Here is a 22,836-nt window from a genome sequence, read left to right as displayed (position 1 = left end):
GGAACTATGATCTTCTCTATATGGAACAATCCTAATGACGTCTGTATATCTGCACCAGTTATTCATACATCCATCAGTCTTCAAGCTGGATCGAGTTGCTGTGTTTAGATTTCAGATTTATTGTCGGAGTACATATGTGATGTCACATACAACCCTGAGATTCCTTTTTCCTGCGGGCGCGGCAGAATTACCACTAATTGGTAGTGCAAAAAAAAACTACACAGCATATAGATGTAAACAAATTAAGAACTGCAAACAGGTAGCAAATGTAAACAAACTGCAGTACAGAGAAAATTTTAAAAATTAGTCTCTGATTTGTGGTTGAGGAGCCTGATGGTGGAAGGTTTACCCATTCCTAATCCTGCCTCACTCTGATAAGTGGGGGAGGGGTGGGAGAGAGAGGTTGTGTGGTTAAGATAAGGAAGAAAGGCACCAGGAAGTATTGATGAATAGATAAACCTCTGCATTCATGAGGATAAAGCAGCCAAATACATCTTGATATAACTTTCTAAAGCAAAGGTTCACACAATAATCTTAAGGGCCCAGGGAATACAGGGGAACAGAGTGACCGTGTATAGGTTCCAAGGATCTCTTGAGGTTGCAGCACAGGCAGATAAGGTGGTGAAGGAGTAAGGAATGCCTTTGTTCATTAGCCAGGACACAAAATATTCGAGCAGGGAGATGATAGCTGGAGAACAGGTCGAGTACCCCTTATCTGAAATGCATGGGACCAGAAATGTTTCGGATTTTGGAACACCATTTAAAGAATGCACTCATTCACTCAGACTTAAAGATACATGCATTCACATTACAATACAAATATTTACATATGCACAAATTAACTAAAGTAGACATATATTGAAAAATCTACACTTAATAATGCACTACCTACGTCCACTACATCTTGCTCTCCGATCGGGATTTCTGAACTCTATTACATATTTCCTTATTGGACCATGGACGAAAAAAGTTTTGGATTTCAGATCTTTTCTGACTTTGGGTATTCGGATAAGGGGTACTGTACTTGTATTGTACTGCTTGCAATTCTGGTCACTACACTAGAAGGGATGTGACTGGAGGGGACTGCGCTGGATCCTGTGAAACACCAAAATCTGCAGATGCTGTGATTGTAGTAAAAGCACAGAAATGCTGGAAGAGCTCAGCCAGTTTTGCAGTGCCCATAGGAGATAAAGATGGATAACCAATATTTCATGCCTGAGCCCTTTGTCTAGGTATGAGCAAAAAGCAGGCAGGTGCCTGATGTTGCCTGGGGTGGATTGTCACAAATATGAGGAGAGACAGGGTTGGCTACTCTTGGAGCTAAGGAGGATAGAGGTGCATAAAATTATTTTATTGTCATGTCATAAATATTAAATGAAATTTCCTTTAAGTCAAAGAGTCACCATTAGGATTTCCCAGTGCCCCTAACAATAAGAGAATGAGAGTCCCTTCTGAGTGTCCGTGGATTCACCTTCAGTGCTCCTGTAGCCACACGGGTCCCCTGATCTATCTGCTGGCAAGGCAGAGTTAGCAAGAAGTGTTTTACCATAGCTGAGGTCTCCAAGACAAGATATTTAAGGGGAGGAGGAGGCTGAGAAGGTGGTGTGTGGGAGGGGTTAGAATCCAGAAGGACCTGCCTGAGGGGCTGCTGGAAGCAGATATAGTTAAAAAAAAAAACATCTGGTCAAGCACCCGAATCAGTGAGGCAGAGAAGGGATGGACTGAGTGCTGGGAAATGGGGTCAGCGCACTTGAGTAGCTGGTCACCTTGGGCCAAAGGGTGTTCCTAATGCTATAGATGATGAAGAACATTACAGCTCAGTACAGGCCCTTTGGCCCACAGTGTTGTGCTGACTTACTCAACAATCTAAACCTTCCCTACCTCTCACTCATTTTACTTGCATCCGTGTTCCTGTCTAAGAATCTTTTAAATGTCACTATTGCACCAGCCTCCTCCACCACTCCCGGCAATGCATTCCAGGAGTCTACTCCTCTCTGTTTAAATTAAAAAAAACTTACCCTTACATCTCCCTTAAACTTGCCTCCCCTCATCTTATGCAGATGTCCTCTGGTATTTGCTGCTGTCACACTGGGAAAAGGGTGGTGACTGACCATCCTGTCTATGCCTTTCATTATCTTGTATACATCTATTAAGTCACCTCTCATTCTTTTTGCTAAAAGAGAGAAGCCTGCTAACCTGGCCTCATAAGACACATTCTCCAATCCAGGCAACATCCTGATAAATCTCCTCTACACCCTCTCTAAAAGTCCACATCTTTCCTGTAATGAGGTGACCAGAACTGAACACAATATTCCAAGTGTGGTCTCACCAGAGTTTTAGAGATGCAACATTACCTCTTGTCTCTTGAACTCAATGCCCTGACTAATGAAGTACAGCATACCATAAGCCTTCTTAACTACCCTATCAACCTGCATGGCCACCTTGAAAGTGGATTTGGATCCCAAGGTCCAATCCTGGCACCTTCTCACCCACTCCCTTGGTTTGAAGCCTCTCTACATCCCCTCCTTCTCATCCAGTTTTATGTCATCAGCAAATATAGAAACTGGACCCTCAGTCAAACTGTTGGCACAAATCACGAAACCCGTTCTACCTCATAACCCTCTTATTTTTCTTTCATCCATGTGCCTGTCTAGGAGTTATTTAGACTTAGAGCATGGTCTATTTCAGTCCACAAGTCTGTGCCACCCAATTTACACCCAATTAACCTACACCCCCCCAATACGTTTCAAACAACGGGAGGAAACTGGAGCCCCCAGGGAAAACCCACGCAGACATGGGGAGAATGTACAAACTCCTTGCAGACAGCGCAGGATTCAAACCCCAGTCCCAATCGCTAGCGCTGTAAAGGCGTTGCGCTAACCACCTCCCCAACTGTGCCACTTTTTATCTCTGCTATATAAAGTACACTGTTTAACCAGCTGAGTTTCTCCACCATTGTGTTTTTACATCATTGCATTCCACACTCCACACCCACTTCCATACCCCCCCCAGTACTTAACGTGATTACCTGCTCCGCCACCTCCCGTACCGACTGCACGCTGGTCCCGTACAGGTGTGTATTGTACTGGCCTGCCTCGATGAACCTGTGGCTCTGGATGTCCTTCTCCATTTGCTCACGAGATGCCACAAAGTGATAGTCCCGCCCATCCACCTCATAGTCCCGCTTCGTCCGGGTCGTGTCTGTGAAGCAACATAGACTGAGTTGGTTTCCATCCCCCGGTTTTGCCCTAAGATTTTGCCATCACTCAACACTGGAGCTCTCCCTTTGTAACTCTCTTCCACTCACTGCATTCCACAGTTTAAAGATAATACTGCTATGTTTGGGAGATGCTAGTTTCACTCTGAGATAGTGTAGGGTAGATTGTGGAGGGCCATGTGGCCTCTCTGTCAAGAATCTAGTCAGAAGTTACCTCACCTGCCAATCAAATTCAAGCCCTGCTGTCAACTTAGACCTGGTCGTTGGCCCCTTTAATTGCCTCATCGATACCTGGGCCGGACCCTTCTGCTGATGGCACGAAAAAGCCCACCGTCTGCCTTTTTTCTTCTGGGATGAACCGTAGCTCTACTCCAGGTTGGGAACCATGGGAGACGCTGGAGAGCCGTTAAGCTGTGCGCAGTCAAAGGGTTGGGAGCTGTAGTATTTGTCTAGAAATTACTGTCCCTAGTTTGGTTTAGATCAGAGCCATGCCTGCTAGAAATATAAGAGGTGGTGGGTATCGTATGTTATAACTTGATTGTATAGGTTTCTACTGTGTTTGTGTGTCTTTTACCAGCTGTGACTCCCCTGCGCATGTAAATAAAAAACTGCTGTTCAACCAGTCTGTGTTCAGATTCGTTGCCCTTGGGACCCGTCGAACCAGTTTCATACACACAACAGATGGCTGATTAATTAGATTGTTTCCTAACTCTGTCAGAGGGAGGTTTCTGTCTGAATCCACCTCCAACTCACTGTGAAAACACTCCCAAATCTGGGGGCCAATTTGCTTGAATCTGCTCTTCCCCAGTCTTGGGGTTTACAAAGCAAGACTCCATGCCATTGGAGGACCATTAGGATGGAGCCAGAACAAGAAGTGATTAATTGGGAGCCCAAACAAGCGTTTACCAAGAGATGACAGCATCAGGCAAACTCACGTGGAACGCAGGATCCAAACTTGTCAGGAAATTCGGACAGCAGGTCATCGTTTACCCTGTCCTTGGTGGGACCCAGAATAATAATTGGACGGGCGTAGTGCACTGCAAAACAAAGAGAATCAATTCTCCAGGGCCATTCACGTTCTCAGAACACCCTCCCTCATGCCAGCTCCACTGCCTGCTTGAGGTGAGCTCACTGCGTGTAATTACACAACAAAGTTTTCCTACAAAGGATAGAGATAAAGTCTAGGCCCCGCTTATAATTCAAACCTGGACCTGGAGGGAGAGCGATCTATACAGTGTGATAGTACAGATTCTATCACCAATGTGTATATGTACAGATTGTAGTGTAGGATGCAGTTTGGCATGCAGAGTCATCCCTAACGTCGAAGTACTCGAGATGGCAGAGGTCGACAGCATCGAGTCCACGCTGCTGAAGATCCAGCTGCGCTGGGTGGGTCACGTCTCCAGAATGGAGGACCATCGCCTTCCCAAGATCGTGTTATATGGCGAGCTCTCCACTGGCCACCGTGACAGAGGTGCACCAAAGAAGAGGTACAAGGACTGCGTAAAGAAATCTCTTGGTGCCTGCCACATTGACCACCGCCAGTGGGCTGATATCGCCTCAAACCGTGCATCTTGGCGCCTCACAGTTTGGCGGGCAGCAACCTCCTTTGAAGAAGACCACAGAGCCCACCTCACTGACAAAAGGCAAAGGAGGAAAAACCCAACACCCAACCCCAACCAACCAATTTTCCCCTGCAACCGCTGCAACCGTGTCTGCCTGTCCCGCATCGGACTTGTCAGCCACAAACGAGCCTGCAGCTGACGTGGACATTTACCCCTCCATAAATCTTCGTCCGCGAAGCCAAGCCAAAGAAGAAGTGTAGGATGACTGTGATTGGCTGAGAGTGTAGCCACACCTATTGGCAGGTCTTAAAGGATTGCTCCTAGCCAGATCAGGTCATTCTGGACTGGTCGAACTACTTGTGATATGCTCCATTCTTTTAGTTAATAAAAGCCTTGGTTTGGATCAACAAGTCTTTGGTTCTTTCGACGCACTCTACACACAGGGCAACTTATCAAGAAAAACACTTCATCCCACAGAATGGGGCTCCCTTACTGCCTGTCCCACAGCATGGAGTTCCCTCACTGCACCTCTCACAGTGTGGAGCTCCCTCTCACCACCTGTCCCACAGCATGGAGTTCCCTCACCTCCCCCATCCCACAGTGTGGAGCTCCCTCACACCGCCCTTCCCACAATGGGGTGCTCCTTCGCTCACCCCTCCCACTGTGTGGAGCTCCCTCACATCTCCCCTTTCCCAGTGTGGTGCTTTCTCAAATCTCTCCCCTCCCACAGTGTGATGCTCCCTCACACATTTTTGAGATGGACTATGGAATACTGCTGAGCCTGGAGTGTTAAACTCACCTTCCATCTGGAGAACAGACTCATAGCTCAACACCCGGTCATCACGGCTGCCTGTGGACAAGGTGATATGGTCACGGAGGCTGCCACACTCACTGACCAGATCCGCGTACAGAAACAGCACAAAGTAATGCAGCATCTGACCTCATTATAGGAAGGATGTGGAAGTTACAGAGAGGATGCAGAGGAGATTTACTAGGATGTTGCCTGGATTGGAGATCGTGTCTAATGAGGCAAGGTTAGCAGAGGTGGTCCTTTTCTCCTTGGAGTGAAGAAGGATGAGAAGTGACTTAATAGAGGACTACAAGATTCTGAGAGGCATTGATAGGGTGGGCAGTCAGTACCTTTTTCCCTGGGCATGAATTGCAAACACCAGAGGACATCTTACTTTCCTATTTAATACCATCTGTTCTTCTGAACACTGTAGCCCCACTTCAAGTGAAAAAACCCCAAGGTTAAGACTGCGCCTTGGCTTAATAATTCCACAAAAGCCCCTAAGGACAGAGTGCAGGATAGCCAAATGAAAGTGGAAGTGGGATAAACTACAAATTTCCCTCGAAATTTTGAAAAACAACCTGCAGATAAGAGATAAGAGAGGCAAAGGGTTTAGTTATGGAAAGGATAGGGATTAGTAAAGTGAGAGTTTTGGAGCTTCTAGGGTCAATTAAGGTGGATGTCTCCTGGTCTTGATGGGATTTTTCCCAGGACTTTAAGGGAGGTCAGGGAACAAATAGCGGGGGCACTGACAGTGATTTTTCAAAGATCACTGGAGGAGGGGGTGGTACCACAAGATTGGAGGGTTTCAAATATTGTTCCATGGTTCAAAAAAGGCAGTAGGTGTAGGCCAAGTAATTATCGGCCAGTAAGTTTGACTTCGGTGGTGGGAAGGTTATGGAGGGTATTCTTCGAGATAGTATATATGCATAGCTGGATAGGCAGGGATTGATTAGGGGCACCCAGGATGGGTTTGTAAAAGGAAAATCATGTTTGACGACCCTTGTGGAGTTTTTTGAGCAAGTGACAAAAAAGATGGATGAAGGTAGAGCAGTGGATGTGATCTATTTGGATTTTAGTAAGGCTTTTGATAAGGTTCCGCATGGAAGGTTAATAAGGAAGGTTCAGTCACTAGGAATTAGTAGAGAGATTGTGACATGGGTTCAGAGGTGGCTGGGAGATAGACAGCAGAGAGTCATGGTGGACAACTGTCTATCAGGTTGGAAGCCTGTGACAAGTGGAGTTCCTCGGGGATCGGTGCTGGGTCCCTTGTTGTTTATCATTTATATTAATGATTTAGAGGAGGGTGTGGTTAACTGGGTAAGCAAATATGCAGATGATACAAAAATAGGGGGAGTGGTGGATAGTGAGGTAGATTTTCTTGGATTACAGAAGGATTTGATTTGTTTGGAAGAGTGGGCTGAAAGATGGCAGATGGAATTCAATGTAGACAAGTGTGAGGTGTTGCATTTTGGTAAAAATAACCAGAACAGGACATATGCAGTTAAGGGGAGGGAATTGAGGAATGCAGAGTAGCAAAGGGACCTGGGGGTTATGGTACAGAATTCCCATGTAGACAGGATGGTTAAGAAGGCATATGGTTATGCTGGCCTTCATAAATCATAGTATAGAGTATAGGAGCTGGGAGGTGATGCTGCAGCTGTTTAAGGCATTGGTGAGGCCTAGTTTGGAGTATTGTGTTCAGTTCTGGTCTCCAAATTATAGAAAGGATATAGATAAGGTGGAGAGCGTGCAGAGAAGGTTAAAAAAAAATGTTGACTGGCTTACAGCATCTGGATTACAGGGAGATTAAGGAGACTGGGACTTTATTCATTGGAACGTAGAGAACTGAGAGGGGACTTGATAGAGGAATTTAAAATTATGAAAGGAATAGATAGACTAGACATAAATAGACTCTTTCCCCTGAGGGCAGGGAAGTTTGGAACAAGAGGCCATGAGTTAAGGGTAAGGGGGCAACACTTTAGGAGTAATATTAGAGGATGCTTTTTCACTCAGCGAGAGGTGACAGAATGGAATGATCTTCCGAATGAGATAGTTGCGGCAGGGTCCCTTCTGTCATTTAAGAGAAGGTTGGATGTGTACATGGAGGTGAGGGGGTTGGAGGGTTATTGGCAGTGAGCAGGAGGTTTGAGCTAGTGAACTGGTGCGGATTCAAAGGGCCAACATGGTTTGTTTCTGCTCCGTAAATGGGTATTTGGTTATAAAATATTTTGCCAACTTAATTTCCAGCAACTCCCATCAGTACCCATCAACTCAGTCATCAGTCCTGCACCCAATACCAACTCTGAGACCTTTCTTACCAAAATATTCTTCATAAACAAAGCTGAGAGCATCTGTAAAAACATTCCTTCACCCCACCCCCTCCCCCCCACCCACCCGGTCACACAACCTAACTATACCACAGTTCTGTTCATCTAACCTGGACCGTTTTAGCCCCATCACACTATCCAGCCTTAGAAAGATTGTGTCCTCCATGAAAGCTACAACCTGTCCCATCAATATTATCCCTCCTGAAGGATGTTTTCGACATAGTCAGTTCTAACGTCCTCTCTATTGTTAACAGCTCCCTGGCTACTGGTACTGTTCCAATTTGTTTCAAGTGTGCTGTGTTCCAATCCCTCCTGAAAAATCCCAACTTAGACCCCACCACATCCAAAATTACGGACCAGTTTCTAAATTTCCATTCCTTGAAAAAGTTGTTCTTAGCCAACAGTTTGGAAAGATTTCAGTCAGGTTATAAGGCCCACCATAGCACAGAGTCGGCCATACTAAAAGTGTAATGTTATATGGATATAGTATGTGTTTTGTGCAGTGTTTGATACTGTGGATCACGCTATTTTAACAGACCATCTCTAGTATGGGGTCGGTGTCAATGTCCCTGAACTGGTTCAAATCATATCTTAATGATAGGACTTTCTCAATTAATATAATGGCAAATCTCACCTTGCAAAGCTCCATCCCCAACACCTGGCATTTCCTTCAAAGGAAGCAGAAAGTTGGTTAGCAGCGATCACAGAGATAACCTCTCAACAACCCTGGCTCTGCCACAGCACCCAGGGGTGTCCACCTTCCCACAAGCCAGTCTCAGAACACCATTCCTGCTGTCCTTGAAATCCATCCCGTGCCCTGCCCTCTCATCTGCTGTGATCACCGTTCTCTGGAATTTATAACCAGATCTGTACCAAGGGCATATGAAGTGGGCGGCACGTGAGCACTGCAGATAAGGGCAGTATGGTTAGCATAGAGGTTAGAACAACGCTGTTACAGGGTTCGAATCCGGCACTGTCTGTAAGGAGTTTGCTTGTTTCTGCAGTTTCCTCCCACCTTTCAAAAAAAAATGCACGGTGTGGTAGGTCATTTGGTTGTAAATTGGACGGCACGGGCTCGTGGGCTGAAAGGGCCTGTATTCGTGCTGTATGTCTACAAAAACAGAGCTGCTGTCCCGCCGCTCCAGTGCTGATTCCAGGGACAGCGAAGAGTGGCCACCTTCTCCTTGTGACCCTGTGGGTTTTCCCAGGTGCTCTGTTCCTGTTGGCCCCTGTAAATTGACCCCAGCGCATAGATGTGCAAAGGAGATTATGTGGAGAGTTGACAAGATAAAATAAAATCCCTGCTATCTGGAATTCAAGCAACCAGCAAAAAAAAACCCTAAACTTGCGTATTTTTTACTTATTTATTTTCTGCTTTTTTTTTGCTGGTTACTTGTATTCTGGATAACAGAAGTTTAACTGCATACAAATTCTGTACTTGTCTGTGTGTGTTTACACTGTGGATTGAAGAGTGCCATTTCCTTGGGTTGTACCGGTAAAATTGGTCGATAAACGAATGATCTTGCAGGGATACCTACACCATACTGTGGTGAAGGAACTACCAGCTGGTCCTATTCCTCTGTCCACACGTGCTGCTTGACCTGCTGAGTGTGTCCAGCATTCCTTGTTCAATCTCAAAGGCCGCAGCTTGAGTCCATCTGTGATTATTTTATTTTAAAATGGTGGGGGGGGGGGTGGGAGAAGAGAGAATTTATGTGGAGACTGGTCTGATCACTACAGGGACAGAGCGGTGTTCAGAGAGGGAGAGGGCCAGGGAGTTCAACAGGCAATGAAGTTATGGGTAAAAGCTGTGGGGGGAGTTTAGATGGTGCAGAGCATTTTGTGGGATTTCCGATGTTTGTAGGTTGTGTGATATTATTTTTTGTGCTTTAAGTTATATGGATGTAGTATGTGTTCTATTTTAATGAAGTAAGAAGGTTCTGGGTGGCCTTGCTCTGTTTCTGCCACCCAGACGGTCCAGGGCACAATTGACAGTGGGTATGGAGAGAATCATTAGGGGATGAGAATGAGCAGATTTTAAGTTCTTGGGAGTCACTATCTCAGAGGATCTTTCCTGGTCCCAACACACCAATGGCATCGTGAAGAAAGCACGTCAGCGCCTCGACTTCCTCAGGAGTTTGCGCTGGTTTGGTATGACAGAAACCCTGGCAAATTTCTACAAATGTCTGGTGGAAAGGGCGCTGACCGACTGCATCACGGTCTGGTATAAGGACACCAATACCCCTTAGCGTAAAGCCCTGCTCATGACATCACAGGTAAAACCCTCCCCTCCATCGAGAACAGGAAAGAAGTCTCGGTGCCACGAGACTTGCACCACCAGGTTCAGGAACAGTTGCTCCCCTCTACCATCAGACTCCTCAATGACAAACTCAATCAGGGACCCATTTAAGGACTCTTACTTTTGCACTTTATTGATTTTTTTTCTGTATTGCAATCAGTTCTTTACTTGTGGACTTTAAGTACAGATTTTTTTTGCCCTACCAGTAAGTGCTAATTCTGCCTGGCTGCAGGCAAAAGAATCTCGGGGTTGTATATGATGTTATGCATGTACACTCGGACAATAAATCTGAATCTGAAATCTGAATTACCCAACCCCAACCCCATGACTCGACGGGAACTTCACACTGGATTTAGGTAAGTGCATATGATGCATATGGGAAAGGACTCTGTGTAAGGCCGGGTCATCTCCTCCTCTGCAGTGTAAGACGGTGGATACAGGAACCTGTGCAGAGGGTCGGGGTCCCAGCACCACTTCTGCAGTCCATGAGCCTCACAGCTGAAGTGTGATCGTCCTGTGCTGATATGTGCACAGCATGCTCCTACTCACTGCACTGGGATGTCGTACTGAGCTCGCTGTCCCTCGGCAGCCCCACTGTGTGAGGCACATCAGACTAAACGTGACAACCAGGCCTTGGGGTGGAGAAGGCTCCGCTGGGGGCAGGCACTGAGGCCAGAGGTGGGACACAACCAAGCCTGCTGCTAACATATTAATGAAGTAAATATCACCGCTGACCACTGGGATTTGGCAAACGAGACTGGCATCACCAAAATTCTCCCACACTGTCAGTGGGCTTTAACCTGCCCCAGGTTACTGAGTTGGGAGAACACCATACCCCAGCGACCACTGACTGTGGCCCACCCCTCAGCACAGCACTCTCTTACCCGATCCTTGCCCTTTAGTCTTGGCCACTCCTTCCTCTCAACCCTGCAAGGACAAGATTAAAACAAGGGTCAGTCCAAAATATCACTGACAGAGGGAGGCAAAGAAGGATGGATAGTGCAGTACCCCTCATTGCCCCTCCCACTCCACAGTACCCCCATCACACACTCCTCCCACGGCACAAACCCATCAAACACCCCTCCCATGGCACAATACTCCCTCACTGTCCCTCCCACAGTGGGACACTCCCTCCCTACCCCTCCGACCACGAGATGCCCCCTCACTGCCCCCCCACAGTGGGACACTCCCTCCCTGCCCCTCCGACCATGAGATGCTTCCTCACTGTCCCTCCCACAGTGGGCCACTCTCTCCCTGCCCCTCGACCATGAGATGCTCCCTCACTGTCCCTCCCACAGTGGGTCACTCCCTCCCTGCCCCTCCGACCATGAGATGCCCCCTCACTGTCCCTCCCACAGTGGGCCACTCCCTCCCTGTCCCTCCGACCATGAGATCCCCCCTCACTGCCCCTCCCACAGTGCTGAGCTCCCTCACTGCCCTTTTTTTTAAACCAACATACAAACTTTATACAAAAGAACAACATTAGAAGACACAAAACACGTACAGCGCTACAACTAAAAAGTGCAAGAAGCATTCATTGCTACCATCTTGATTACACAGCATTACACGTCAAATTAAATACAAATTTCAACATCAACCATACACGTGATCTCCTGAGGATCCACCATTCCCCGAACTTGGTCACCTTCCCCTCAGATACTGCATGTTCCTGCTCCAACATTGCATGGGCCCGGATGTAACCCCGAAAGAGGGGGAGGCAGCTTGCCCCACACCCTCGACCCGTGAATGGCCAGTTTTCCCAACCCAAATGGCAAGGCTACAAGGAGATCCACTGAATGCCCGGACCCCACTCCTCTGCACCGGGGCTGCAGTGCAACCAGAATTTGAGAAGCAGCCCCTTAAGATAGGCAAAGAGTGGCTGCAGCCTCACGCACTCCACAAAGATGTGGTACACCGTCTCCTCCCAGCCGCAGAAGTGATAGGCAGATGGGGTGCTGGTGAACTGACTCAGGAAGCGGTTACACGGCACTGCTCAGTGCAGCGCTCTCCACCCCAGGTCTCCAATATAAAGGGGAGGACTTCTGCATACAATGACCTGCACTGGGGACCCCCTCCCCTCACTACCGGGAAGTAAAACCACATTCAGCACAGCCGGGACTGCTCCACCCCCCGAAAACCGCCCTCCCCCCCACTGACATCCATCGCTGCAGGACAGGTATCATTTTCTCCAGCAGACACCATGTCCCAGACCCCGATCAACTCCCGGTAAAACGCAGGCAGCTTCACCAGGTTGGCACAACTGAGTTTCGCTACTGAGAGCCATGTGCCGCAGCGTCCCCAGCGAAGGAAGTAGGTGGCCAGATAATGCGATTGTCGAGGGTAATTGATGAACATGTATCTCTGCAGTGTCCTGAGATAGAGGGCTGCCAGCTGGGTCCAGACACACACCAGTGACTGACCACCCTCCTTGACTCAAGAGTGCAGCCAAGACCAAGTGCCTCCTGTTTCCGCATAAGTCCACTAACTTCTTCTGGGTTGTGGCAACAAAAACTGTGGGTGGGACCAGGTTGACCATCTGCTACCACAGCATCAAGGTTACCAGCTGCTTGATGACCAGTGCCCTGCCCTGGTTCAAAATTAGGTGGAGGAGACCCAATCAGTGCCCCAACAGCTCAGAGACCTTCACCTCCAAGTTCTACCAGTTGGCCAGTCAGGACTCTCCAGTGGCACTCAGGTAGAACCCCCTGACCCTCTGAGGATGATATTGGGTCGGGGTTATCTCCTGACCCACCATTCCTGAGGGAAGGATTAGCTCCCACTACTCCACCATCACTCTTGAGGATGGGATTAGACCCAGCTGCCCTCTGCTCTCTCTGTCCCCGATCCCGACCTGCCTACCTCCTCTTGCTGGGGATAAATCCAATCTCCTCGCTCTCCCCATCCGAGTGCACCTTCCGTGCCTGCCACCATTCCTCATCCGAGGCATCGATGACATGTAGGATGTCTCCGAAGCGGAAGCTGAGGGCCTGGCTGAGGAACCCACAGTCCTTGGTCTTATCGTAATCGAAGAGAGCTCTAGACAGAATGGGTAGGACAGAGTTAGCATAGAGTCAGGGTTGAAGTTCACTGCTGTTCACATCATACCAGTCCCAGGTAAGTCCCATTCTGGAGGGGAGGAGAGAGGAAAACAAAGAAAGGGGAGAGGAGAGGAGGGGTGGGGTGGGGTGCGTTGGGGAAGGGAGGGGATGTATGGGAGTGGAGAGGAGGGAAGCGGCTAGGGGACGGGTGGGAATGTACCATAACTGAGAGGAGGGGTAGGATGGGGAGGGGATGGTATGGATGAAGATAGGTGAGGCTGGGGGAAAGGAGAGAGGGACGTGACAATAGGTGGGGAGAGGAGGGAAGAGGAGAGGGGAGTGGAGGTGTGGGAGGGGAGGTAGAGAGGGAAAAGGGGGAGAGAGGAGGGGAGGAGAGGTGAAGATGGGGAGAAGGGACAGAGGAATGGAGGAGGGAAGTATGAGACAGGAGATAAGGGAAAGGGACAGGAGGAGGGGAGAGGAGGGAGGTATGAGAGGGGATAGAGGAAAGGGGAGGAGGGAAGTATGAGAGGGGAGGTGTAGGTGAGGAGAGGGTATGGAGGAAAGTAGGGGAGAGGAGGGAGGTAGGAGAGAATTGAGCACACTGCCTGTGGAGCGAGATCAATTGGAGATGCTCACCTGATGTAAAAGACTCGTTTGTGGTTACTGCGCAGGGAGCTTGTGCCTGATCCGATGCTGCTGTTCATTAACTGCTCCCGGAGGTCGTGAATCTTAGCCTCAAAGCGACTGTACTCTGTTGGGGAGGAAGGATCCATGAACACAACCCACAGTCAGGGGCTCTGGTTCGTGATTCTCCCGCACATTTTACTGCCCTCATTCCATCAACAAGGCTGAGATTGGAGAACAAGCATCTCCCAAAAACAGGAATTTCAGATTGTCTGCATTTGGTGATAGAGGATTTGGAATCCATGCCAGCTGGATAAGGACAATGCAGTGGATATGTATTTGGATCCTCAGAAGGGCTTTGACACGGTGCTGCACATGAGGCCACTTAACAAGAAAAGAGTGCATGGTAATAATGGAAACATACTCACGTGGGTATAACACTGGCTAACTGGCAGGAAGCAGAGTTGGAATACCTGGGTCATATTCGGACTGACTGCCAGTTGCTAGTGGTATTCCACAAGGGCCATTTCATTTTATGTTGTATATTAATGATTTGGATTATGGAATGAATGGGTTTGTGACCAAGTTTATGGATGATGTGAAGGTAAGTCGAGGAGCAGGTAGTGTAGAGGGGACACAGAGGCTGCAAAGGACTTAGAAAGATTAGGAAAATGGGCAGAGAAGTGGCAAATAAAACACCATGTCGGAAAGTGTACGGTCATGCATTTTGTTAGAAAAGAATAAACAGGCAGACTGTTTTTTAAATTGGGAGGATATTGAAAATTCTCAGATGCTAAGGGACCTGGGAGTTGAAGGTAAAATTGCATGTTGAGTCGGTGGTAAAAGCAGGCAAATGCAATGCTTGCATTCATTTCAAGAAGAAAAGATTATAAGAGCAGGCACTGGTGAGATCTCTCTTGGAGTAATGTGAGCAGTTGTGGGCTCCTCATTTAAGAAGGGACATTGGAAAGGGTTCAAAGGAGGTTTCACGAGAATGATTCTGGAATGAAAGGGTTTTATGAGGGGTGTTTGACAAATCTTGGCCTGCACTCATTGCAACTTAGGAGAATGAGGGAGAATCTCATCAAAAGATTTTGAACGTTGAAAGGCGTGGACAGAGTAGATATAGAAAGGTTGTTGTCCATGGTGAGAGAGTCTAGAAGAGGGCACAACTTCAGGAATGAAGGGCATCCACTTAGAACAGAGATACGCAGGAATTTCTTCAGACAGAGAGTGGTGAAACTGTGGAATTTGGGTGTACTTAAGGCAGAGATTGATAGGTTCTTGATTAGTTGGGGTATAAAGGCTATGGGGAGAAGGACGGGCAGTGGGGCTGAGAGGGAGATCAGCTCATGATTAAATGGCATGGCAGACTCAATGGGCTGAATGGCCTATTTCTGGTCCTATGTCTTATGGTCTCATATGAATATTCATCACCAGAGTCAGGTAAACACTCATCACGCCTCTCATAGCGTTTAACTGCCTCATCTCACCTCCCATGAGGTGAAGGTCCTTGCACTGCCCCTCTCAACCCCACCCTCGCCCCTACCTTCTGCCCCTCCCTTAGTGTGGAGCTCCCTCACAACCCCACCCTTGCCCCTACCTTCTGGCTTGTACTGAGCGATGATGGTGACAGTCTGCCCTGCGTTCTTCAATGCGGCAGCAGCCTGCTCGTGGGTGGCGTCCCGCAGATCCACGCCATTCACCTGCCGGGGACAAGGAGCCTGGCTCAGCAGACAGACATCTCAACCCCAACCTCCATCCAGCAGCAACTCAGGAGGCCACTCAGCCCCTCATTCCAAGCTCCCTCCACCCTCCTCAGCAGTGCTACAACCTGCCCTCTTGGTGGGACTGAGAGGGAAAGCTGCAGGTGACGGTGTCCTGCTCTCATCTCCCTCTTGGGAATGGAGCTTGTGAGCAGTTGTAGCCTGTGCTAAAAACTGCATTCTGTAAATGGTCTAAAGGTAGCCGCATTCATAAGCATTTCCTGCCCCTGTAAACCCCATCAGCCCCTTCCTTGCATGCCTTCGACACCCAACCATGTAACCCTCTGCTTCCAGATCTGACATCCATCCCTCCCTGTCTCTGTAACTCCTCCAAACCCCAATACTGCTCCCTGTCTCTGTTACCCCCCTATGAACCTCTACACCTCTCCCTATCTCTGTAACCCCCTCTGATCCCCTACACTTCTCCCTGTCTCTGTAACCCTACTCAGGTCCTCTATACCCCTCCCCACCTCTGTATCCTACCTTTGGTCCCCTACACCCCTGCATCTCTGTAACCCCCTCCAGTGCCCTACATCCCTGCATCTCTGTAACCCCCTCCGGTCCCCTACACCCCTCCCTGTCTCTGTAACCCCCTCCAGTTCCCTATACCCTTCCCTGTCTCTGTAACGCCCTTCAGTCCCCTACACTCCTCCCTGTCTCTGTAACCCCCTCCAGTCCCCGACAACCCTTCTTGTCTCTATAATCCCCTCTGGTCCCTACACCCCTCCCTGTCTCTGTAACCCCGTCCAGTCCCCTACACCCCTCCCTGTCTCTGTAACCCTACTCAGGTCCTCTATACCCCTCCCCATCTCTGTAATCCCCTCCGGTCCCCTACACCCCTCCCTGTCTCTGTAATCCCCTCCAGTCCTTGACACCCCTTCTTGTCTCTGTAACACCCTCTGGTCCCTACACCCCTCCCTGTCTCTGTAACCCCCTCCAGTCCCCTACACCCCTCCCTGTCTCTGTAACCCCCTCCGGTCCACGACACCCCTTCTTGTCTCTGTAAACCTCTCTGGTCTCTACACCCCCTCCCTGTCTCTGTAACCCCCTCCAGTCCCCTACACCCCTCCCTGTCTCTGTAACCAACTCCAGTCCCTACACCCCGCCCAGATTTTGCATGCCCTCTGTTCCCCTACATACCTTATCTCTTTAAACCTCTCTGTCCACGACACACCTCCCTGTCTCTTTAACCTCCCTTTGGTCCACTACACACCCCTGGCATTTACAATGGAACTCCCTGACTGCATTGTGTGACTGTTCCTTCCAGACAACAAATGAAGGCCTGACCCTGCAAATGGAGTCAGCTATGTCTGAGCACACGTTACCGAGAGGATTTGGTCACCCTTCCTGAGCTCTCCGCTCAGGTCCGCCGGGCCGCCGGCCAAGATGAAGGAGATGAAGATTCCTTCCCCGTCCTCTCCACCTACGATGTTGAAGCCGAGTCCAGTGGAACCGCGGTGGATCATCACTCTCCGTGGCTCCCTGTGGGAAGAGATAGGGAAGCAGCATTACTGCAGGAGGAGGCGAACCACCTCTTGCAAGGGCAGTGGAGGGAGCTCAGCCGATTGAGTCACGTTACAGGCCCTTTGGCCCCTCTGCCTGTACTAGCCTCCCTCTAGTACCCCATCACCTTCCACTCTTCTGCGTGTTCCCCAACCTCCCGTTAATCTTAATCTCATCCCTGAGATAGCGAGATTCCCACTGGGGCAGGGGGAAATCACGGACTCTATGTGTGGGGTTGGTCACAGACCCTGTGTTTGTGTGTGTGTGAATTGGGGAGATTGGAAAGGGAGCAGAGGAGATGTGACAGACACTGTTGGGGGTATTATATGGGGGTCACGATGGGAAGGGATCATAGATTGTGACTGTGTTTGGGGGTGTGGAAAGGGGGTCACAGTGCAGGGGAGGGGATGAGACAGTCATTGGTGGGGAGTGGGATAGGGTCACAGACAATTTGGTGCCAATGGTTGGGGAGGGGGTGTGTCACAGACACTGTGTGGAGGGGATGTGACAGATACTGTTGGGGGTGTGGGGTGGGGTCATGGTAGGGGGAAGGGGTGTCATAGACACCATCAGGGGGTGGAGGGGGTTTCATGATGTGTTAGGTGCAAAGAGGGATCCCAGACTCTGCCCTGTCACGGTTGGAGGGAGGGTGGTGTTCCTGTGTGGGTGAGGGCTTTCTCAGACACTCTGTGTGTGTGTGTGAGTGTGTGTGTGTGTGTGTGTGTGTGTGTGTGTGTGGGAGGGGGGGTTGAGTGGGGTCACAATAGGGGTAACCATGGTCTCAGACCCCAGCGATGATCGCAGGCAGTGCCTCTGTGTCACAGTGTGGGGTCAGGAGTGGGTGTCACAGACACTTTGGGGTGGGTGGTGGGGGTCTCAATTTTGGGAATGGGATGTCACAGATACTGTGAGGGGGTAGAGGAGGGAGGTCACAGTGAAGGGGAGGGGGTGTTACAGAGTCTGTGGGGGTATAGTGGAGGTGGTCAAGGTGTTGAAGGGGGCAAGGGGTGTCACAGACACTATGTGGGTCATCATGGTGGGAGATGAGGGGGTTGGTGTCCTAGGGTCTGTCCTATCATGGTTGGGTTGATGGTGGGGGAGGTGGGATGGGTGGATTACTATGTGTGGAGCCACGGTGTTGGGAACAGGGTGTCACAGATCCTTTGTGGGAGGGGGAGGGGGTGGTCACAGTGGGATATCTATGGTCCCAGACTCCAGCCATGATCGCAGGAAGTGCCTCAGTGAGAACTTTGGTTGTTGACGGATAGACACTCTGAGGTGTGGGGGAGGGTGTAACAGTGTGTGGGAGGGAAAGGGGAGGTCACGGTGGGGTAACCACAGTCTCAGACACTGGCGATGATCACCTCAGTGAGAACCCCGACTCTTGATGGACACACACGTGGAAGGACAACCCTGGCGAGGAGACCAACCAGTTTTCACACCCAGGAAAGGAGGGTCACTCACCTTGGGATATCGTCTTCTCCCATCAGTCCTTTGGGCACTGGCGAGTAGCGGCGCGGAGATGAGGGGGTGAACGTCTGCGAATAGTCCGTGCCCAGGTAGTTGGAGTGTCCAAGTTCAGTGTCCAGGGGCTGTGAGTAGGCTTGAGCACAGAGAGAGTGAGAGAGAAACTGTTAGAGAAGAAGGGGAGGAAGGAGAATTGCAGCAGCCCTTCACCATAAGGTCTTGATTTCACAGAATTAGTCATAGAAACTCATAGACTGTGCATTACTGTGTTGGTGTAATGCAGCAACAAATGATCAGACACCTTACTCCAATTCGGAAACGAGTAGTTGCATCAACGACGGTTTGGATTTGATATATTGCTCCATCACACATTCCCGGGGTCAGACACAGAGTGAAGCCCCCTCCACACCGTCCCATCAAACACTCCCAGGGTCAAATACAGAGAGAAGCTCCCTCCCCACCGTCCCATCACACACTTCCGGGGTCAGACACAGAGTGAATCTCCCTCTACACCGTCCCATCATACACTCCCGGGGTCAGACACAGAGTGAAACTCCCTCCACACCGTCCCATCACACACTCCCGGGGTCAGACACAGAGTGAAACTCCCTCCAACACTGTCCCATCAAACACTCCCAGGGTCAAATACAGAGCGAAGTTCCCTCCCCACCATTCCATCTCCCTCTCGCAGGGCATGGGATGGAATGGGCTAGACAGAGGGTTATACTCTCTATATACTGTTCTGCGAAACACTGTGTGCACTGAACTGCCCTGTGAATCATTGATTTTATTATCCATTTGGGTATCTGTTCACCACATCAAGGGGATGACAGGGGTTTGGGATCCTGTCTAAGGAAAGGAATAACCAAGAACATCTGCAAAGCAAGAGGCATTCCTCTGTCTCCCTACTTACAGGTGGTGATATCAGGAGGGGCGTAGGTGTCATTGATGTAGAGACTGGTGGGTTTGGCTATCTTGAGGTACACAATGTCTGATGTGTTCTTCAAAGCAGTTACTGCATCCTCGTGCATTACATCTTCCAGCCCCACATTGTTCACCTGAGAAAGAGAGGATGTGAAATGTCGGCAAGAGTTCTGGAAGCATCCCTGAAGGCTTGGGGATGTTTTCCTACTCGTTATTTTGAGGTTTGAAATCCCATTGCACATTCAATGTAAACAGACGTTTGTCATACTGCAATCCCTGGCTGAACCCACTGGAGGGTGCTGTTGGAACTGGTGGGGTGGGTCAGTCAGCATCCATAGAGAGAGATGGTCAGTCAATGTTTCAGGTCACGGTTCAATAAATGCTGTAGGAGAGTAAAACACGATAGTCCGTAGACACCGCGATTGAAGTAAAAACATAATGCTGGAGAAACTCAGCAGGTCAAATAGTGTCTTTGTTAGAAAAGATAAAGATACATAACCAATGTTTTGGAGTTGAGCCCTTTCATCAAAGGTATGAACAAAATATAGACAGGCACCCGAACGAAATGCTGGAAGGGAGGGGTGGGAGAGGAGCCCAGGCCCACAGGCAGGAGGTAATAGGTGGATAAGGGAGGGAGGGCACTGGGAGTGGGGATGGCTCTGTGAATGGAGAGGGAAGAGGGAGGAGAGCTGGAAGAAAGGAGACAGATGGGAAAGAGGGAGAACAGGGAGTGCTAGCAGAAACCAGAGAAGTTGATGTTAATGCCATCTAGTTAGAGAGTGACCAGACGGAATATTAGGTGTTGCTCTTCAAATTATGGGTGGTATTGGTTTGATGGTACATGAGACCATGGACAAACGTGCCAGCATGGGAGTGGGGCACAGAATTGAAATAGTTGGCCTGTCACTGATGCAGGTAAAGCGAAGTTGATCAGCAAAGCGATGTCCCTGTCTGCGCCCAGTATCTCCGATGTAGAGGAGACCACAACAGAAGCACCAGATGCAGTAGATGACTCCTGCAGATACACAAATGAAGTGTTGCTTCACTTGGAAGGGCTGTTTGGGCCCCTGAATGGTGGTGGCTGCCCATTTCTATCCATGGATGCTGCCTGACCTGCTGGGTTCCTCCAGCATTGTTTGCTCAAGATTCCTGTAACTGCAGTCTTTTGAGTTTCTATATTTTCCCATTAAGACGGAACCAGTAATGTTCAGCAATGTCCCACGATGCTGCACAGGAACGTCATTAAAACCTGGCAAAGGAAATAATGGAACAGTGGGAGTCTATGGAAATAGTAGATGCTGCAATCAAGTTCAAGATTATTATCTTCTGACTGTACAACCCAGCGACACAGCATTTCTCTGGACCATGGTGCTCGCACAGTACATAAAGATGTTATTTCAAATAAATATATAAATATTTTGGGATGATTTACTCCGTTACAGGATACTGTTCATCAATCTCACAAGCTGTGGGCAGAAACTATTCCCCAGCCTGGCGGTCATAAATGCTCCTGTACCTCCCTCTTGATGGTAGTATGTTATAGATACTATCTGATGAATAGAAAGGCCTGTCAATAATTCTTTGAGCTCTACTCAGGGCACGATCCAGTAAATATTCTCAACAGAGTGAAACATAAAAGTCTGCAGATGCTGGGATTATAGTCAACACATAGAAACACTAGAGGAGCTCAGCCGGTCTTGCAGCATCCATAGGAGGTAAAGGTCCATAGGCCTAAGCCCTCCTTCAAGATTTGGTGGGGGGGTGGGGGCGGGTGCTAATGGAAACCAGAGAAATCGACGTTAATGCCATCTGGTTGAAGAGAGTCCAGATGGAAGATTAGGTGTTGTTCCTCCAATTTGCAGGTGCTTTCACTCTGGCAGTGAATGAGACCGTGAACATACAAGTCAGCAAGGGAATGGGATGGGGAATTGAAATGGGTAGCCACTGGGAGAGCCACGCTATTGCTCATTAAAGGAAAGGGAGACCCCAGTGATCTTTTTGGCCATTTTGATGATCTTCTGTATTGACTTCCAGTCCAATACTTTACAGCAATGATGCAGCCAGACCAGACACACAACTGTGCTCCGGTAGAAGGTGGTCAAGATGGGAGCAAAACAACAAGATGCTGAGCAGCATCTGGGGGGGGGGGGGGGGGTGGTGGTAAAGGAATGGTTGATATTTTGGGTCAATACCCTGCAGCAGGATTTCAGAGGGCTGGTTTAAGGAGCAAGGGCGGAGAAGTTTTTGAGGAGGGAATTCCAGAGGTTGGACCCTGGCTGCCAATGGTAGAATGCTGGAATGAACAGGAGATCGGAAATAAGACATAAGAAATAGGAGCAGGAGTAGACAATCCGACCCATTGTGCTTGCTCTCCCATTCAATGAGATCATGGATTATCTGATGATAGGCTCATCTCCACCTACTTCCCTTTTCCCTATATCCCTTAATTCCCCTATGGAATCTATCCAATCTAGTCTTAAATATATTTACTGAGGTTATCTCCACTGGGCAGCAGATTCCATAGATTCACCACCCTCTAGAAGAAGTAGTTCCTCCTAATCTCTGTCCTAAAACTACTACCCTTAAATTTGAGGCCATGCCCCCTAGTTCTAGTCTCCCCCACTAATGGAAACAACTTACCTACCTCTACCTTATCTATACATTTCATAATTTTATATGTTTCTATAAGATCCATAGAACACTACAGCACAGAAAACAGGTCATTTGGCCCCTCTGGTCGGTGTCGACCATCATCTCCCTAGTCCTACTGACCTGCTCCCATTCCATAACCCTCCAGGTCTCACCCATCCATGTACCTATCCAATTTATTCTTAAAACACACGTTCGAGCTCGCATTCACCACATCAGACACTCATTCCACACTCCCACCACTCTGAGTGAAGAACATTCCCCCTAAACCTTTCCTCCTTCTGCTTAAAACTATGATCTCTTGTATTTATCTCTCCCAATCTAAGTGGAAAAAGCTATTCGCATCCACTCTGTCTCTACCGCTCAAAATCTTGTAAACCTCTATCAAATCTCCCCTCATTCTTCTTCGCTCCAAGGAATAAAGACCTAACATGTTTAATCTTTCCCTGTAACTCAAATCCTGAAATCCATACATACATGCCAAGCAATGGCTGACTTCACTACCCATAATCCCCCACACAGCTGGATCTGCTCTGTGTTTCCCAGAATGGTTCCAGCTGCGTGGAGGATTATAGGTAGGGTAGACGGCCATTGCTCTGCTGTACATTGAACCGCTGGTGCCGACGAGCAGCCCTGAAGGCTAAATCAGCCCGGTGAAATA

General features: G+C 48.9%; 1 protein-coding gene and 1 long non-coding RNA gene across 8 annotated transcripts in view; one reads left to right on the top strand and one right to left on the bottom strand.

Moving 5' to 3' along the window:
• The window catches only part of LOC138754984 (disks large homolog 4), a 264,622-nt gene that overhangs the window by 18,037 nt on the left and 223,749 nt on the right, over positions 1-22,836 (bottom strand). For all 7 annotated transcript variants that reach the window (XM_069920090.1, XM_069920091.1, XM_069920092.1 and 4 more), the window contains 11 exons: positions 19,516-19,660; positions 18,600-18,738; positions 16,958-17,114; positions 15,470-15,572; positions 13,879-13,993; positions 13,061-13,237; positions 11,086-11,128; positions 8,537-8,570; positions 5,582-5,632; positions 4,153-4,254; positions 3,029-3,201 (listed from right to left, as the gene is read on the bottom strand). In XM_069920090.1, coding sequence (XP_069776191.1) covers positions 3,029-3,201; positions 4,153-4,254; positions 5,582-5,632; positions 8,537-8,570; positions 11,086-11,128; positions 13,061-13,237; positions 13,879-13,993; positions 15,470-15,572; positions 16,958-17,114; positions 18,600-18,738; positions 19,516-19,660 — 1,239 coding nt within the window. The remainder of the gene's footprint in view (positions 1-3,028; positions 3,202-4,152; positions 4,255-5,581; positions 5,633-8,536; positions 8,571-11,085; positions 11,129-13,060; positions 13,238-13,878; positions 13,994-15,469; positions 15,573-16,957; positions 17,115-18,599; positions 18,739-19,515; positions 19,661-22,836) is intronic.
• Positions 18,456-20,945, top strand: LOC138754989 (uncharacterized). The gene is made up of 2 exons (XR_011351975.1): positions 18,456-18,694; positions 20,718-20,945. It is a non-coding gene; the product is annotated as an uncharacterized lncRNA (long non-coding RNA).

This window comes from Narcine bancroftii, chromosome 2 (assembly GCF_036971445.1).
Source record: "Narcine bancroftii isolate sNarBan1 chromosome 2, sNarBan1.hap1, whole genome shotgun sequence".
Taxonomy (NCBI): domain Eukaryota; kingdom Metazoa; phylum Chordata; class Chondrichthyes; order Torpediniformes; family Narcinidae; genus Narcine; species Narcine bancroftii.
This window is presented reverse-complemented; position numbering and strand designations above follow the sequence as displayed.